General features: G+C 36.7%; 1 protein-coding gene across 3 annotated transcripts in view; it reads left to right on the top strand.

Annotated features, from left to right (window-relative positions):
* Window positions 1–14,938, top strand: part of TNKS2 (tankyrase 2) — a 63,914-nt gene extending 48,976 nt beyond the window's left edge. For 2 of the 3 annotated variants that reach the window (XM_059055433.2, XM_059055435.2), the window contains 6 exons: window positions 1,253–1,350; window positions 2,208–2,282; window positions 5,119–5,224; window positions 7,412–7,598; window positions 10,783–10,939; window positions 11,765–14,938. In XM_059055433.2, coding sequence (XP_058911416.1) covers window positions 1,253–1,350; window positions 2,208–2,282; window positions 5,119–5,224; window positions 7,412–7,598; window positions 10,783–10,939; window positions 11,765–11,827 — 686 coding nt within the window. In that variant the 3' untranslated portion in view covers window positions 11,828–14,938. Of the gene's footprint in view, window positions 1–1,252; window positions 1,351–2,207; window positions 2,283–5,118; window positions 5,225–7,411; window positions 7,599–10,782; window positions 11,012–11,764 lie in introns of those variants that run through there. The other variant, XM_059055432.2, reaches the window with a different exon arrangement.
* Window positions 14,939–15,210: the final 272 nt, after the last annotated feature.

Below are 15,210 nucleotides of genomic sequence, written 5' to 3'. Positions count from 1 at the left end.
GCTCTGCAACAAGAGAAGCCACCACAATGAGAAGCCCACGCACTGCAACAAAGAGCAACCCCCACTCGCTGCAACTAGCGAAAGCCTGCGCGCAGCAGGAAAGACCCAACGCAGCCAAAAATAAATAAAGAAAGAAATTTATTTTTTTAAAAAATAGATTACTTGTTCTGATCTTTCAGCACTGATAAATGTCTTCTTGAGGCCATTAGAAGATGGCTTAGTCAGGTGTTTCTCACAGACTTTATTCTGTTAAGTGTAGTCTCCATACTTCCTGTAGACATTGTAATTCAGCCATATCTATACATCTTTATCAGAGTTTGGCATGTTGGTGGTAGTACTGTTACTCAGACCATAACAGTGCTCTTAGTCTCCAGAGGCAAACTGCCATGCATTAACCCAGCAAGAAAGGATTTGAGCCCTAACTGAGAAAACAGTGGAGCTCTGGACATCTTGTAGAGATTAAAGCAGAGTTGTGTTACAGATGTAACAAAGAAATTAGAAAATTCTGTTTTAAGATTCCATTTAAAAAGCTTTTGTGAGAGTAAAGATACAAAAATATATATGATTATCTTGACTGTTGACATTCAGAAAATACGACAAATTCATTGCTGAATTAAAGAATCTATCATGGGTTAGAATAAGCATTCCATCGTTAGTAAACTTTATGACTTCTCATTCTTGGATGATTTAAAATTACCTAAGGCCGTGCAAGTTTCTTCCTCAGTTTTACAAAAAATAAAAGGACCAAATGCTGAAAGGGCTGCCTAGTTAATAAAGGAAATAATTTGAAGAAGAAAACATGTGACAAATAGGAAATAAAGAATAGAAAGATTTTCTGAACTATTCTCACAAAACCCTGATGACTTGTAAGATAAAAGAAAAGTCATCTAAATGCAGTGTGATATTCTGGTTTGGATCCTGGAAAAGTAAAAGGATATTAGTGGGGAAAACTGGTGAAATCCAAATAAAGTCTGTAATTTACTTAATTTTTGACAGGTGTACTATGATTGTGTAAAATGGTATAACATTAAGGAAACATTAATGTTCCTGATGGTAACATTAGGAAGTGGAGTGAGAGTATACAGGAACTCTCAGTGCTCTCAGCCTTCCTGTAAATCTAAATTATCCCAAAATAAAAAGTTTTTTAAAATTGGTAGTAAGCATCAGATAAATTAGGTGATTGTTTTGGGTTGATGTTTTATTGAGGCAGGGGGTTGGCAAATGTTTTTTACCTTTAAATTTCATTTGATAGGTCTTAACCCATACTTAACTCTGAACACCTCTGGAAGTGGAACAATTCTCATAGATCTGTCTCCTGATGATAAAGAGTTTCAGTCTGTGGAGGAAGAGGTATGTTCATATACCTTAAATAAATGTTGGTTCAGTAGCTAAATTTCCCAGAAGTTTCCAGACCTACTTGAACATGTATGTAGCAGGGGTTTTTAATGTCCCTAACTCTTTACCACCTGGAAAACTTCTGAAATCAGCATTTAAAGTACACTATCTCAGTAAACCTTAATTCTAATAACTTGGTTCAGCACTACAATTAATACACAGAATTCTGTTGAAGAAGAGGTTGCTAATATTTCGTTCCTTCATGAAGGCAATTGCAAAGCCCAGTATCTTAGACAAGACCCAGAACATGTGAATGCTACTTATCTAGGAAATTTTTTTCTAGCTTTCTTTCCACAAAACTCTTGGATCCACCAAAATCTTAGAATACTGCCTTGCACCTTGAAGAACATCATACCCTAAATGTGTGAGCTGAGCACAGAGATACAAAGTTGAGTGAGACTTAGTTCTAAAGCTCAGGAAACTCCAACTCTCAATGAAATACAAATTGTGCTTTATTAGAGCAAAACAAATGGGAACAAATAAATCATTGGGGGTTTTTTTGGTATATGAAGTGGTTGGCTATGTATGTTTAGCTCACCTATGCATCTGCTTGTTTCTTTTTCTTCCTGTAGTTTGCATTATATAATTTTCACCTATATGTATTTTTAGATTCATTATTAGCTATCTGCTATCTCTCAAAAATAGTACGTGTGAACTTATAGAACTCATTCCTTAAACCACAAAAATATTAAAAACCCATTTTGTATTCTCAAAAATAGAATCATATGGGTCAAGAACCATGTTCCCTAAATCAAAAAAAAAAAAAAAACACAAAAGCTAATGCATGTATATTTGAAATATTTTTCCATCAGATGCAGAGTACAGTCCGAGAGCACAGAGATGGAGGTCATGCAGGTGGAATCTTCAACAGATACAATATTCTCAAGGTAATAAGTTAGTGAAAATAAAGTTTGCTGAGACCATAGTTTTTCAAAGCCTGAAGCCATGGTTAACTTTCACAAGAATGTAATCTGTCCAGCCCAGTAAGTCTGTCATCAGGGGATATTTTGGGAAAGAATATGTGCTTGTAAGGTTAAGATCCTCAAATCTCTGTACTAAACACTAGTTCAGCCTCAGTTGAACATATTTAAGTTTAGGGATTATGCTTTATCTTGGGGTAAAGGTAAATCCTGCAGGTTTAGCACTTTAAATATGTAAACTAGTATTAAGGTACTCTGTTGTAACAAAGTTGAATTTTTTTGTGACTCATGGAAGGACTCCCGTCTTTATAATTACACCATGGTTGGTTTGTCCTAACTGTGACTACTACAGGTTTCTGTGAATCCCCACATATACCAATTTTTGGTAATTTTAGTAGTACTCCTTCTATAACTTCCATCTTTCCAAAAATAGTCTTTTAAAAAAAATGTTTTAAAGAGAGTCCTGACTGTTATTTATATCAGTTACTCTTCTCAGGACCTTTTTCAGCATTGCTAGTCTGTGTTATTGTTGTTTAAGCTATACAGCAACCAAACTGCATACTCTACTTGAGATGCATAATGATTTTCTATTAACTACATTGATATATTCTTAATCATTATAAGACTTAGAGTTATAATTAAAATGTGGCAAGTATCTTTCTAATACCTAAATTTTAAACTCAAAGGTGAACAGTATCAAATATTTCAGCTGTGTTGTATTACTGTTTCACAATAATATACTATTATGAGTATACTAATAGGTGTCATATTTTAGAATTAGTGAATACTAAAATTATTCATTGAGATTGCTATGTTCATACTATTTAGAAATAAGATGATATAAAACAAGCACACATTATTTAGGTGAAAGGGTTATTCTTCTGGGAGCTATATTTTATTAGTTCATATCATAGTATGACCTGAGTGTCTTGAGATTTCTATTCATGGATATATATATATATAGTAATTTTTAATAAGATAAATAATTTTTCCTACTACAGGCAAATTTCAGTCAAGTCCTTTTGTGTGCAAGCAGTAACAGAATGTGTAGAGGTTTGTTAAGGTTGAAGGCAGGGAAGAGAATAGGTATTTGATTTCCAAAGTTACTGAATTTGGGAGGTATGCTGTTTTCTTCCTTTATAAAGGTATTTTAATGTAGTATCTAATAAAAGTATTTTCATTGACAAAACTTTGTTCCCTTTTATTTTTAAACATTAATGAGCTCTGTTTATGCCAGTTGTGTGCCTTGATTATGTCTGTGATGGTATTTTGAGTTAATTTGAACCAAGACTAAAACCACCAGCTCCCAGATGTGTTCTAGGACCAGCAGGGGGTTGTAGGACCCTTAAATATAGCTAAGAAACAGCACTAGGATTGTGAATTTTGACAGTACTCCTAATGAAACCAGTATCCATCTTTAACTCTTCTCCAGACAAATTTTAGGAATTGGAGGGATAGGGAAGGATGGAGTACTTGGTAGGGTGTGTGTGTGTGTGTGTGTGTGTGTGTGTGTGTGTGTGTGTGTGTGTGTGTGTGTGTGTTTGGTGTGGCTATTTCAGGTTTTTTTTTTAACATCTTTATTGGAGTATAATTGCTTTACAATGGTGGGTTAGTTTTTGCTTTATAACAAAGTAAATCAGCTATACGTATACATATATCCCCATATCCCCTCCCTCTTGCGTCTCTGTCCCACCCTCCCTATCCCACCCCTCTAGGTGGTCACAAAGCCCCGAGCTGATCTCTCTGTGCTATGCAGCTGCTTCCCACTAGCTATCTGTTTTACATTTGGTAGTGTATATATGTCCATACCACTCTCTCACTTCGTCCCAGCTTACCCTTCCCCCTCCCCATGTCCTCAGTCCATTCTCTACGTCTGCATCTTTATTTCTGTCCTGCTCCTAGGTTCTTCATAACCTTTTTTTTTTTTTTTGATTCTATATATATGTGTTAGCATATGGTATTTGGTTTTCTCTTTCTGACTTGCTTCACTCTGTATGACAGACTCCAGCTCCATCCACCTCACTACAACTAACTCAATTGCGTTTCTTTTTATGGCTGAGTAATATGTGCCACATCTTCTTTATCCATTCTTCTGTTGATGGACTTAGGTTGCTTCCACGTCCTGGCTATTGTAAATAGAGCTGCAGTGAACATTTTGGTACATGACTCTTTTTGAATTATGGTTTTCTCAGGGTATGTGCCCAGTAGTGGTATTGCTGGGTCATATGGTAGTTCTACTTTTAGTTTTCTAAGGAACCTCCATACTGTTCTCCACAGTGGCTGTATCAATTTACATTACCACCAACAGTGCAAGAGGGTTCCCTTTTCTCCACACCCTCTCCAGCATTTATTGTTTGTAGATTTTCTGATGATGGCCATTCTGACTTGTGTATTTCAAATATTTTTAATTAAAAACAGACAAAGATGGTACTTTGAGCCAGATAAAGCAGGGGGGAAAAGATAGTATTCTCTTTCTTATACTTACATACAGAATTCAGCATGTCTGATTTGGAGATGTTTTAGTAATAATTCTAAAGTAATGAGAATGGAAGTATTTTAATCAATTAACAGTACTCTTGACCTTTACATATAGCTTTTTTCCCCTTTGTAGTTTTTTGATTTCCAAAATGTACCTATATTTCCATTTTTATGGTTGAGTTAAAGTTTTTTAGTTGACTAAAAATAACACATAATTTATATTTCAGAGAAAAGTTTTGCCTCTCTTCTGGCCCTATGTGGCCCATTTTGGATAAGATTAATTCTTATGATCTAGAGATTTTATTTTTCTGGTTTCTTTTTAAAGATTCAGAAAGTTTGTAACAAGAAACTATGGGAAAGATATACTCACAGGAGGAAAGAAGTTTCTGAAGAAAACCACAACCATGCAAATGAAAGAATGCTATTTCATGGTAAGATTCCTCTCCCCCAATCCTACCACCATCCTCCACATTTTTTGTCAGGTTTGAAATAATAATGAATCTGTATAAACAGTATTTCTGTAAATCTTTACATTTATTTTTTTTTGTTTGTTTTTTTGGCTGTGTTGGGTCTACGTTGCTGTGCATGGGCTTTCTCTAGTTGCGGCGAGCAGGGGCTACTCTTCGTTGCAGTGTGCAGGCTTCTCATTGCAGTGGCTTCTCTTGTTGAGAAGCATGGGCTCTAGGCATGTGAGCTTCAGTAGTTGTGGCGCATGGGCTCAGTAGTTGTGGAGCACGGGCTTTGTTGCTCTGTGGCATATTGGATCTTCCAGACCAGGGATCCAACCTATGTCCCCTGCATTTGCAGGCAGATTCTTAACCACTGCGCCACCAAGGAAGTCCCTGTATTTTTAACGTCTTTTGATTTTGTATGTTTTACAATTGGTAGTGTATAAATAGGATTACCATAACAGAAAAAGTGTAGAAATGAGAATGTTGACTATTCATATTTTCCCTTTTATTTTAATATAGTTGATTTTGTGTGATGATTACTCTGAAAAATGGTGTGTTTTACTTTTAACTGGTTGGGTGCATTAAAGTTAAAATAAGATCTGAAAATTGCCTTAGAAGAATATATACATCCTGTTCTGACTGATTCTAAGGGTCAAGGCTACATTTAAGTTCAGGGAAAAGAGCCACTGTCACTGAATCTCTGGAGTTTTCTGAGAACTTTTGTTGAATTGCGAGCACCATAACTTGTCATTGTTGAAATTTCCTGTTTATGTTGCAAGTTGGCAGGTGTTGATTGGTGTTTCATGTTTATAGCAAATTTTTAAGCACATTACCCATGATCGGTCCAGTCTGTTCCTTCAGTTGGCTTTGATTGCAGAAAATTTTTATAGAGACTGGTAAAGTTCTATAAAACACAGCATTTAAATTTCACAGTCCCCTGGAAGAATGGCTATAGCAGACTGAATTGGTATATAATATCTAAATGGTACTTCTCATTCCAAAACCCTAAAAAGCATCATGATAATTTCTTGGCACTGAGCATATTTATTTATGTATTGACTTGATGGTTGTAATGAATAATTTTTTCTGTTTTATAATAGAAATGGTTTTGGTTTTTCCAAATTCAAATAAGGTATTGTATTCTTCAGTATTTCTGTAAAGTGGAATTCAGTGTATTTTCCTGTCACTTTATGAACAGGGACACTGATCTTGATGGATCAGTTAGTTCTGTTACACTGGCTTTTCCCAACCCCCAACCTCACTCCACTCCCTGGCCTGGTCCCCATGCTTAGTACCTCCTCTCCTTTGGCTAAGCTCCTTCTTGGCACACATGCAAGGAAGGAGGAGAAAGAAGTCAATATGTAGGGAATGAAGGAACATACCACATTTACAGTTGAAATCTGGTACTAGCAAGTGATAAAAGGCAGAGAAGTGGAAGGGTAGGAGAGAAGAGGTGTAAAGAAGAAAATGAACGTGAAAAGCTCACTTTGGCCACTTTTTTTTTTTTTTTTTTTTTTTTTTTTTTTTTTTTGCGGTACGCGGGTCTCTCACTGCCGTGGCCTCTCCCGTTGCAGAGCACAGGCTCTGGACGCGCAGGCTCAGCCGCCATGGCTCACAGGCCCAGCCACTCCGCGGCATGTGGGATCTTCCCGGACCGGGGCACGAACTCGTGTCACCTGCATCGGCAGGCAGACTCTCAACCACTGTGCCACCAGGCAAGCCCTGGCCACTTTTGATATCTAGAAAAAGTACACAGATGTGGTCATCATTGCATGACCTAATTGCATTCAGCCTTGCCATAAGAGGTGGATTATGAGACTCTTGGTTCTGGATATGTATGAATTTGGGGCCTGGAATTTGATAACTCTGGCATTGATATTTCAGGTGATCTGTTTGTTTTTCTAGTTGAATCTGTATGTGTCCTTACTTTGGCATCTGAACCACCACCCTATTAGAAACATTCATTCACATTAGCAATTCTTCTAAAATAACTTAGCTGACAGTTAAGCTAGCTGACAGTTAACTTGTTAACCCTTGGGTTTTGATTTTGCTTTATTGTGGTGGTGGTGTATATATGTTTAAGAATTTAACTTCTAAGAGGCTTTAGCTTTTGTTCTTTTTCTTCTAAGATAATTTTAAAATGTTATGTATTTATATGTATTTTAGGATCTCCCTTTGTGAATGCAATTATTCATAAAGGCTTTGACGAAAGGCATGCTTACATAGGTGGCATGTTTGGAGCTGGGATCTATTTTGCTGAAAACTCTTCCAAAAGCAATCAGTATGTGTATGGAATCGGAGGAGGTACTGGGTGTCCAGTACACAAAGACAGATCTTGTTACATTTGCCACAGGTAAGAGATCACTTGTTCTCATTTATTTTGATAAGAATCAGTTAAGAACTGGTTTCAAATTTGAGAAATTCGGGGGGCAAAACATTATCTCGGACAACTTTAGGAATCCAAGCTAGTCATATTTCACGTTGCTTTTGGTCCTCTCACCAGTTCTAGTAATGGCTAATATTTATTAAATGATCTGTATGGGCCAAGCATAGGTCTATGCACTTGACCTGTTCAACTCATTCAGTCATTAGAGCACATGGTGCTTTCAGAATATGGAATAGAAAATATCACTGGGCATGAAAGAGATTTTATTGTGGACTGTTTAAAAATCTAGTATTCAAAGGCTAAAATGGCATTACTTGTTAACACCGAATCATTTCATGGCAATGTGTGAGGGAGTCTCTCTTCCACTGTGATAATGATCTTAATCCTCAATCTGTGATGTTACTACTCAAAAAGTTATAATAAAATACATCAGTCCCTTTAGAAAGCACATTATCAAAGAACTACTTTGTACTTTTTTCCTACTTTTGGTTACCCTGGTCTAACTCAGTTGTTAAAATCATTCAAATGACTTGGGTCTAATTGATAAAATCCTCATAGGTAAATAAATTATCTTTCACTGTTGGAAAAATCAAGTAAGATTAATTACTGAGGTTTATTCTATAGTTAGGACACTGCTTATAAAGACCTAGAACAGTAGCTATCAAACATGAGCAAGCTCAGAATCACCTAGAGGGCTAGTAAAAACAGATTCCGGTGCCATGCATCCTGAGTTGTTGATTTAGTAGGTGGGGCCCTAGAACTTGAGTTTCTACCGATTTCTACCAAGTTCCTAGCTGATGCTAAAGCTTCTGATCACTGATGTAGAAACCCTAGAGCAGTAGTTCTCAGCTTTGGCAGTACATTGGAGTTACCTAAGGGGCTTTAAAAACTAATGCCTGTGTCCCACCCTCAAGAGATTCTCACTTAACTGGTCTGGGGTCTGGTCTGTGCATGGGATTTTTAAAAGCTTCCCAGCTGACTTTGAAAGGTTACCAAGGGTAAGGGACTGTAGTCCTGAAGGGAAACAAAGACTGTTTATGTTTTGTTCTTGCTGTTATCCCCCTAAATTTAGACTCACGTAGGTATCTAAAGTCAGTCCTCCTGGGTATAACCTCCCACCCATTTCTATTTTAGATCATAAGTTGGAATGGTTAGGAGGCTTGTAATTTCTTGAGATTCTGTAAGTTGAACATTGCTACTTTTACTTGTCATATATTATCTGGAGGCTAAATAGTTCTGATTATTAGTATTAGTAGTAAGCATTGCTCGAGTACCTCTTTTCAGCTGTCTTTGGAGTAGAATGCTTATATGTCTGGAAATAAGTTTATTTATTAACTTAAGATTTATGTATGCTGGATTATCATGGGACTGATTGTGACTATAATAGAAAATCGATTAGAAACACTAAGAAGGACTTCCCTGGTGGTGCAATGGTTAAGAATCCATGTCTGCCAATGCAGAGGACACGGGTTTGAGCCCTGGTCTAGGAAGATCCCACACGCCGTGGAGCATCTAAGCCTGTGCACCACAACTACTGAGCCTGCTCTCTAGAGCCTGCAAGCCACAACTACCGAAGCCCACGCACCTAGAGCCCGTGCTCCACAACAAGAGAAGCCACCTTAATGAGAGGCCTGCGCACCACAACGAAGAGTAGCCCCCACTCCCTGCAACTAAAAAGAAAGCCCACGTGCAGCAATGAAGACCCAAAGCAGCCATAAATAAATAAATAAATAAATAAATAAATAAATATATATATATATATATATATATATATACACATATATATATATATATATATATATATACACACACACACACACACACACTAAGAAGGTTTCCAAAGGGCATATTTAGAATAAAAAGTACATAGCCCATCTTCTTTGGAGACAGAATCATTAGGTAGTCCACCAAATCTCCTCTTCGCCTATATAGAGAAAAGGAAATTAGAGAGAGAAGCAATGAAGTAATAAAAAGTTCATTGGACCTAAGGAAGGCCAATCATATGCCTGTGGGGAGTGGAAAAGTAATACTTAAAACTTCTGGTGAGGGAAGACCTATTTGAAGACATGACATTTCAGCTGAAACTTGAAAAATGAATATTAGCCAGTAGAAGAGTGGTAGAATACATATCATTCTAGATGATAGATGAAACAGTATGTCTGATGGCCATAGGGCAAGAAAGTTTGGCCTGTGGGAAGAAAAACTAATGCGCCTGGGCATAATGAACACAGAGTAAAGTTCAAGAATTTAGAGCCATTAAAAGGAATTTGGGGGCTTCCCTGGTGGCGCAGTGGTTGAGAGTCCGCCTGCCGATGCAGGGGACGCGGGTTTGTGCCCCGGTCCGGGAAGATCCCGCATGCCGCGGAGCAGCTAGGCCCGTGAGCCATGGCTGCTGAGCCTGTGTGTCCGGAGCCTGTGCTCCGCAACGGGAGAGGCCACGACAGTGAGAGGCCCGCGTATTGCAAAAAAAAGAAACAAAAAAATTTGGATTTTCTTCTAGGCACAGTGAGTAGCCTCTAAAAGGTTTTAAGCAGAAAAGTGATGCGATCTGATTTATGGTTTTTGTTGTTTGTTGTTTTTTTCCCTAAATCACTGGTTGCTTGGATGGAAAATAATTTAGACAGGAATTAGAGTAGAAACAGAAAGACTAGTTCAAAGGCCATTGTTACAGTCCAGGTGAAAATTTTGGTGATTTGGACTCACTAGTGACAGTAGAATTAAGAGAAGAGAATAGGATTTCAATACATTTTGAAAGTGGAATCAACAGGACTTAACCTGAGTAAATGTTCAACTTTGTAAGGCACTTCATGGAAGCCCCTTAAGACCTCCTCTTCCTTCCCACTTGGGCTATGATTTGTGCTTTTGCTGGGATACAAACAGGATGGCAGAGTCTATATCACTTTAAGATTATTACAGTCGCTATAAGATACCATTTTATAGTTAAAATAAGGATTAATTAAAGTGACAAATTCTTTCATTAGTGAGAGTAGTAGAAGACATTCTTACAAAGTTCTTTAAAGGGTAAAATGATAGGAACAATCAAAAGTGTTCATGTATAAATGCATTAAAAAGCTTATATAGTGTACATAAATAAAATTGTCATGTATACGACTTGTCTTCAGGGAGATCTTTTCCTTTTCACATGTTATAGGCAGCTGCTCTTTTGCCGGGTAACCTTGGGAAAGTCTTTCCTGCAGTTCAGTGCAATGAAAATGGCACATTCTCCTCCAGGACATCACTCAGTCACTGGTCGACCTAGTGTAAATGGACTAGCATTAGCTGAATATGTTATTTACAGAGGAGAACAGGTAATTCAGTTTTATTTGCTCATCTTCAAAAATGCTTTAGAGCCATACTTTAACCTCTTACTAATCTTTTAAATTAACAAGGCATATTGCCTTAAGAGCTGGATTTCTTTTTAACTCATATTTGGAAATTATTTCAGACTTAAAGAAAAATTGCAAAAATAATAAAGAGAATTCCCTTATACCCTTTACCCAGGTCTTCCAAATGTTAACATTTTAGCATTCTCTCTTTCTCCTTTATCATGCTCTCCCTACTGTATGTGTGTATACTTTTTTTTTTTCCTGAGCTGCTTGGAAGTAGGTAATAGGCATCTTTCTTTACCCTTAAATTCTTCAATGTGTATTTCCTAAAAACAAGAACATTCTCTTAAAATTGTTAAGATCCGGAAAATACCATTAATGTAATATATCTAACCTACAGACCTTATTCAGATTTTGTCAACCATACTTTTTTTTAGCTTCTCTAAAATATAATTAATTAGAATCCTGTATTTAATAGTTAACCTCTCTGTAGCAAAGAAATGTATAATTCCCCCTTGCTCTTAGTGACATACATCCAGTCAAAAGCATCTCTAGAGCGTTGTGTACTGGGGATATGTATCAGCATCACTTCAGTTATTAAAAACAAACACATGCTTAATACTCATCCTAGACCTGCTGATTCAGAATCTAAGGGATTGGAGTCAAGATAAGGCTGTTTTGGGAAAATGCCCTATGATGATTCTGATCCACAGCACTAATTTAGAACCTCTTCCCTAGGAATCCTTATAATGAGTCTCCTTTCAAAAAATGTGTTTACCAATATTTGAATTAATCTTTCTCTTCTAGGCTTATCCTGAATATTTAATTACTTACCAGATTGTAAGGCCTGAAGGTATGGTTGATGGATAAACAGTTGTTTTAGGAAACTAGCAACACTGAACCTAAAATCATCTAAACAGCTGGTGGCCTCGTAAGTTTTACTCCTTTGCTGAGAAAAATCATCTTGTCCACAAGCCTGTGGCAAAAGGTTAAAAATGTGAAAGGATTTTAACATTCTGACTTGATAAAGCTTTAATAATGTACAGTGTTTTCTAAATATTTCCTGTTTTTCAGCACTTTAACAGATGCCATTCCAGGTTAAACTGGGTTTGTCTGTACTAAATTATAAACAGAGTTAACTTGAATCTTTTATACGTTATACATTGATTCTAACAGAAACTGTAATTCCCCTCAACAGAACTCATTTTACTAATATAGTACTGTGTTCTTTAAAACACAGCATTTACACTGAATACAGTTTCATTTGTAAAACTGTAAATAAGAGCTTTTGTACTAGCCCCATATTTATTTACATTGCTTTGTAATATAAATCTACTGTTTTAGAACTGCAGCAGTTTACAGATTTTTTTCATATGTACTGCTCATCTGTACTTCATCTTGCATCATCATGATTGAATGATCTTTTACCTTTGATTCCAGAGGCTATGTTGAGTCGTTAGCAGAGACCTTGTCACTTGGGAAGGATTGATTCATCAGATTTAATTTGCTGATGGAAGCATTTATGTCTCATTACAAGTCTTTCCCATTTAAGAGCTTGTTTCATAAATACTCTGGGAGTTTAATTTGTGATAACTTTGTATGTATAACACACATTCCAAAGAGCTCTAACTGTGATGGTCCTGATTATTAAAGATACTTCTTCACTAGCCTCAAACTCTGGGTTTCACATTGGAAAATTTTCTCATGTCTTTTTGTGAAAATTAGAGCAAGAGCTTCTATTTTTTAGAGAGGCTAAATCCTGCCACTGAACAATTATAGTGTTCTTTTCATGGAATGTAAATAGGAAGTTGAATTTTCAGATGTGGGAAGGGTAATCCTGAAATGTTTCCAGTCTGTTCTAATTACCTTAAATCTAAAGGGAAAAAAATAGCAGATGGGAGTGGGTAGTATTTTCTCCTAAGTATTTTTCTCCTGTTCTTTTTCTTTGGCCTTACTGTTTTACTTACAGCCAATCTATACACCATAGGTAAGCTCAACCCAAAACCATGAAATGTAGGTGTCCCAGTTCTCTCCTGGCCTCCTCAATAGGCAGGTGCAGTGAAATGCGTGCTTCCGCTCCTGGGTTGCCTCATCATGACATGGTACACCCACTTGGAAATAACGCTTTGTTTATGCACCACCTGGTGACCAGGCTTGCTTGGCAGCTGTGGAGGGGAATGCTATCCATAAAATGCCATTCCTATTTTTTAACATAAAACTATCTTTTCCATGAACTATGCTAAAGCATCTTGGTACAGAGACATGAGTTACAGCTTGGCAGTCTGTTTGTTGACTGTAGTTCTCTCAGAAGTCAAGGCATGATTGTTACCCATTAAATCTTTGTTAATGAGGCTGTTCCCCTTCACTTTCTGTACCAGTTCACATTTGTTTTACATTTTATTCGGTCTCTAAATTAGCTGTGCTTTTGCAGTAACTTGTACATAAAGTGCTAGAAAATCATGTTTCTTGTCTTGAGTTAAGAGTTAATCACAGTAAATGCATTGCATATCTGGAGTTGTGTTTCTATGATGTAAATTGTGATCATTTAAGAGGTCAATTCCTGACCATGAAGTGCTTTTATACAGCTCTCTAATAATGGTAAATATGATCCTAACGTCATTCTTGGAACACAAATGGAGTGTGCCAAATTTTATGTAATTTTTCAGGTTCTGGAAGCTTCTAGGTTTTATAATTAGAAGATAATGAGATGAGTTAATGGAGTTTATATTTACATACCTTATCTCTCAACATTTAGCCCATATTCCTCACCCTATGAGTGACTCTGGAATTGCTTATCATGTAAAGTCATCGTTGTCTATGAGTTTACGATATTGCAGCCTGTGTTGTTTCATCTAATCCATTGCTTAATTAGTGTGTTGCTTTTCTATGAATGATTATATTGTGGTTAATATGTTAGCATGGCAATATTTCAGATAGCTTTTTGATAGGAGCTTGGGGGGGTTTGGGGGTGACTTGGGATTTCTTTGAAGTTTTTGCATGAAATACCTTACTTTATGATGATGGAATTGCTTTTTCTTTTGTCTTGTGATTTTTTTTAAGAGATTTAACTTTTTGTGTGACGTAGTACTATTATATCCATCTTGAGTGTCTTACTTGTATCACATTCCATACCCTCATTTAATTCTTAATAAACTGTTCACTTGTTTTTCTGGGTAGCATGGTAATTACTGGAATAGTATAAATGTGTTGAGTGGTCTTTGAGAAAATGTATTAAGATTACAATAAACCACAATTGCAGGAAAATAACGTAGTTCTGAGTCTAATAGTGATAAAGACTGCAGTTTAAAATTTGAAATACTGAATGTCATGAACACACCTGCTCAGATGCTTTAAGATGAAAGTAGCTGTCAGACGCTTTTAGACATTTAGTTCCTCCTACACAAGTTTTGGCATACCTTAAAGCTATTTCCTGGGAAATCTATCTTTTTTTTTTTTTTTTTTTTTTGGCCACACCACACAATTTGCAGGGTTTTAGATCCCCAACCAGGGATCAAACCCAGGCCCTCCACAGTGAGAGCTTGGAGTCCTGACCGCTGGACCGCCAGGGAATTCCCCTGGAAAATCTATCTTAACTTCCGAAGAGGAATAGGAATATATTTTTGTATTCTGTGTCATAGAAAATTTCTTTATAACTTTACAGATCTTAAAGTTAGTAGTATTTATTATTCTTAAAAGAAAGTATAGTAAGATAAATGTATTTTTTTAGGGTTCAATATGCTAAGTGTCTGTGTGTGTGATCAGGTCCCTGCTTTCCATAATAGGAGAATAATGGTGCAAATAATCTATAAGTCATTTGGCTTTGAAATATTTTTCAGCAGCTTTATCTTACTGCTTGAGTTGGTATAATATTAAAGTGTTCGCTTGCTAGTTCCTAAGCATGCATGCCATTGTATGATGTGATCCAGTTGTTTGCAGGATGATGAGGAAAGAAAACTTGCAAATAAATTTCCCTAAGCTTTTGTGATTAGTATTCCTGACTGGCCCTTTACCTACTGTCCTGTCCTATTAGAGGACTAGAGTAACAGAGGAAGCAAGTGGTGGTATACATTCTTCACCAGGAGAACTGCCAGATTTGTATAGAGTTAGGCTGTAATGTGGCCTTTTCACTATCTGCTGAATCTCTACCGGCTGCCTCCTTTTCATGCTTACTAGCTGAGGAAGACTGACATAAAATACTTAATGATACCTTAGAAGGTTCTTGCTCTCCACATACAAGCCACCATTGTCAGAAG

Source organism: Kogia breviceps, chromosome 2 (genome assembly GCF_026419965.1).
Source record: "Kogia breviceps isolate mKogBre1 chromosome 2, mKogBre1 haplotype 1, whole genome shotgun sequence".
NCBI classification, from domain to species: Eukaryota; Metazoa; Chordata; class Mammalia; order Artiodactyla; family Physeteridae; genus Kogia; species Kogia breviceps.
This window is presented reverse-complemented; position numbering and strand designations above follow the sequence as displayed.